The sequence below is a fragment of the Mercurialis annua genome, linkage group LG5 (assembly GCF_937616625.2).
Source record: "Mercurialis annua linkage group LG5, ddMerAnnu1.2, whole genome shotgun sequence".
In the NCBI taxonomy this organism is placed as follows: domain Eukaryota; kingdom Viridiplantae; phylum Streptophyta; class Magnoliopsida; order Malpighiales; family Euphorbiaceae; genus Mercurialis; species Mercurialis annua.
Window position 1 is genome coordinate 18,425,788 of NC_065574.1, and position 3,904 is coordinate 18,429,691.

Sequence of the window (3,904 nt, forward strand, 5' to 3'; positions counted from 1 at the left end):
ATAATAAAAATAATATTTTTTATGTAGTTTTATTTTTAATACTATTAAATACTTTTTAATGGTTCCGACACTAAAACCGCTTTGTATCACGATGCCGCCCTCTTCCGACACAAAACCCACCAGCCCCGACCCAAAACCAACAAATTCAAATCAGTTTTAAAAACCGGACCAGACTAACTGGTCTGACCGGTTGAATCACTACCCGACAAATTAAACAGTCCAAAATCCCCCTTTGAAGTGAAAATCCAGTCTAGCCGGTTGAACCGTGACATGATGACTTTACCGGTTCGGCCACTGGTCGGATTTTTAAAACACTGATTCAAATAATAAAGGTTTAATCACCAAAAAAAATCTCACATTTTAACCCCTTTTCAGTTGCACCTTGACGTTGCAATTTTGTCAGTTGCACCGTAATTCGCACCTTTGGGTTTCAATTTCACCCTCAAATCAAATTGAACTTTTTTCACTCGGAAAAAATTCATAAAAACCCTTATAAAGTACTCGTTTGAACTCTTTTCCACATAAAAAGTTAAAAATGGATGACTTATTTTAACTTTTTTCAAATGAAAAAGAGATCAATTTAGTACTTGAGGGTGGAATTGAAAACCAAATGTGCGAATTAGGGTGCAACTGATAAAATTACAACGTTAGGGTGCATTTGAAAAGGGGCTATAAAGGTGGGGAGTTTTTTGGTGATTAAGCCAATAATAAATACTGTAAGGTTCCGACGAGTGGTACATAATTAACTTTTAAAATTATATTAAAAATACAAAAATCATACCGACAAAACGTTTCCGACCACCCTCAACCATTCAGCTCAGCCCACCTCTGAAACCCGCAACCGGTTAGTCTTTTTCTTCAAATGACTATGTAAGGTTCCGACGAGTGGTACATAGAGATGAGGAAAGGACTCAGTATATGAAAGTTTTGATCTACAAAATGGGGTTCACCACTACAAAATTTGGTAGGGCATCACTTGAATTTGCATCAAACCCATTGATCTTCTCAGCTTTAGTTGCAATCCCATGTATCCTCTTAATCCAAATACTGCTTACAAACTCAAGAAAGACGAAGGCGAGGTACCATCCGATTGGCGGCACTGTCTTCCATCACCTCCTCAACTTCAATACACTTCACCATTACATGACTCGTCTCGCTCGAAAGTACAAGACTTACAGGATTCTCAGCCCTTTCAGAAATGAAATTTACACTTCTGATCCCATCAATGTTGAGTATATACTCAAAACCAACTTCCTAAATTATGGCAAGGTACCCTCTCTTTTATGTCTTCAATTTGATTCTTTCCAACACAAATAGGTCACTTTGAGGTAGCACAGACACTTCATTCAGTCAACGTGGCCATGTCCCATTTCGGAAACGCTTGATGTTTCGGACACGAAACTTTATTTTTTACATAGGAAACTTTAAAATGACACCAGGTTCATGTCCAAATGTTCGTGCTACCTAGGATTTCACTTGTGTTGTGGGTTTTAAATGATATATGCTGTGTTTGTGGTTAGAAATTATAATGTTTTAGTCTTTCCTTTAGATATATGATTTAGTTGTTGGACCCTTTGAGCAGGGGGAGCATAATTACAACAATTTAAGGGACTTGCTAGGTGATGGAATTTTCACGGTTGATGGCGATAAGTGGCGTGAACAGAGAAAGCTTTCGAGCTACGAGTTCTCTACAAGAGTTTTGAGGGACTTCAGTAGTGTTGTCTTCAGAAAGAATGTGGTCAAACTTGCTCATATATTGTCTGAAGCTGCAAAATCCAACCGGGCGTTCGATATACAGGTTGGTCCTCAGTAAATTACTTGATTTAGATCTTTTGTTCAGTGGTCAGGACATAGTATTTCATTTGTGCAGGACCTGTTTATGAAATCTACTTTGGATTCGATATTCAAAGTTGCATTTGGAGCTGAGCTAGACACCATGTGTGGATCAAATGAAGAAGGAGTTGCTTTTAGCAATGCTTTTGATAATGCGAGTGCGATGACTCTTTGGCGATATGTTGATTTCTCCTGGAAGCTCAAAAGATTTCTGAATATTGGATCTGAAGCTCAGTTAAAGAAAAATATCAAAGTGGTTGATGATTTTGTGTATAAATTAATTGATAATAAAATTAAGCGAATGCACAACTTCAAAAGTGATCTCTCTGTGAGTGACGACTTCTTCATTTTAAATATTAACGTTTTCTTTAAAGCAAATTTATTATTGAAAATGGAAGTATGAATTTACTTTTGGCTACATGGTAGATGCCGGCAAAACAAGATGATATTTTATCAAGGTTTCTGCAAGTGAATGCATCTGATACAACATATCTACGAGATATTATACTCAACTTCGTAATTGCTGGAAAAGACACCACAGCAGCCACCCTATCTTGGTTCATATATGTGCTCTGCCAACATCCTGATGTACAGGAAAAGGTTGCAAAAGAAGTCAGAGAAATTTCTAAAGTGAAAGAAATTACGGATTTTGCGGCATTTGCAGCTAGCATTGATGAGGAAGCTCTTGAAAAGATGAATTATCTCCATGCAGCTATAACAGAAACACTCAGAATCTATCCAGCAGTGCCAGTGGTAAATAATTTTGCTTGTTTTTCATTTATTGATGAAAATCTTTTTGTGGACAAAGTAACTACATTGGATATTTGGATTTATCTAAGAAATACTCTGCTTTTGTTTTATTTACGTATGCCTTATTTCTTCTCGAATAAATTATTTCATTCTTTTCAAAACAATCTGTAAAAATGTAAGGCTAGTGATCCTACAACGGTATCTCGGTATTTGTACTCTACAGGATGCAAAGATTTGCCTAGCTAATGACACTCTCCCAGATGGTTATAGTGTGAAGAAAGGAGATATGGTATCTTACCAACCTTACGCGATGGGTAGGATGAAATTCATTTGGGGTGATGATGCCGAGCTGTATAAACCAGAGCGATGGCTGAATCACGAAGGTGTATTTCAGCCGGAGAGTCCTTTCAAGTTTACTGCCTTCCAGGTTTGTTTATATAGAATCCTGATTCTCTTGTATTTCAAAAAACATGACTTCTCATTGTCTAGCAATTTCTGTTTATTCAGGCGGGACCACGGATTTGCCTGGGAAAGGAATTTGCTTATAGGCAAATGAAAATTTTCTCAGCTGTCTTGTTAGGTTGTTTTATTTTCAAACTCCGTGACCAAGGTGAAACTGTCAACTACAGAACAATGATCAATCTTCACATTGCTGGGGGTCTTCATGTTCATGCATTTCCCAGGTAAAGTATATTGTTGTTTTCCATTTTATAATTGATAAATCACCGAGTATCGGAGCTGGTATTTAGGATATTGCTCGGTCCTATCAGGAAGCAACAAACGTCAGAAGGAGCACCAAAGTAGTTTTCCGGAAGTTCACTCCGACATTCAACTTAATCTTTGTAGGGAAAGAGAAAAGATAAAGAGAATAATGGAGGAGAGAATGAAGAATAATATATATGTCTTGTCTATAAGTATGTTTACATATGAGGTTATGTGATTTTTAAGTTGATGTTGTACTGTTATGTATAGGAGAATACGTCTGCATATGTGCATCTAAGAACACTTATCTTTAAGGTCGATATTTATTCGTCGGGTTCTTACTCGTTTTGGTACTTGTTCTTCGGTTCGAGATCTATATTGTTCGGTCATTGATCCAAACTGTTTCCGAAATGGATATCTATATTTCTCGGATATGGATCTGTCATGAATCATGATATTATATTTGATCGTGTAGATTTTAAAGGGTTGTGTCCTTATTCTTGAAATGTATTATTTTATATAATATTCTATGTAAGTAATTCTAAATCATTAGAATATATATATGCGTCAAAAGACTGCAGCATATGAACATCACATTTTCTTATTCAGTTTTGCGAGT

General features: G+C 36.5%; 1 protein-coding gene across 1 annotated transcript; it reads left to right on the forward strand.

The window, feature by feature from the left end:
* Window positions 1–746: 746 nt before the first annotated feature.
* On the forward strand, window positions 747–3,638 carry LOC126682355 (cytochrome P450 704C1-like). Its single transcript, XM_050378008.1, has 7 exons — window positions 747–1,269; window positions 1,583–1,798; window positions 1,871–2,161; window positions 2,260–2,586; window positions 2,807–3,010; window positions 3,091–3,266; window positions 3,354–3,638. Exons 1-7 carry the CDS (start codon window positions 919–921, stop codon window positions 3,385–3,387), a joined length of 1,599 nt encoding a protein of 532 aa, XP_050233965.1. The 5' UTR covers window positions 747–918; the 3' UTR covers window positions 3,388–3,638.
* The last annotated feature ends 266 nt before the right edge of the window (window positions 3,639–3,904 follow it).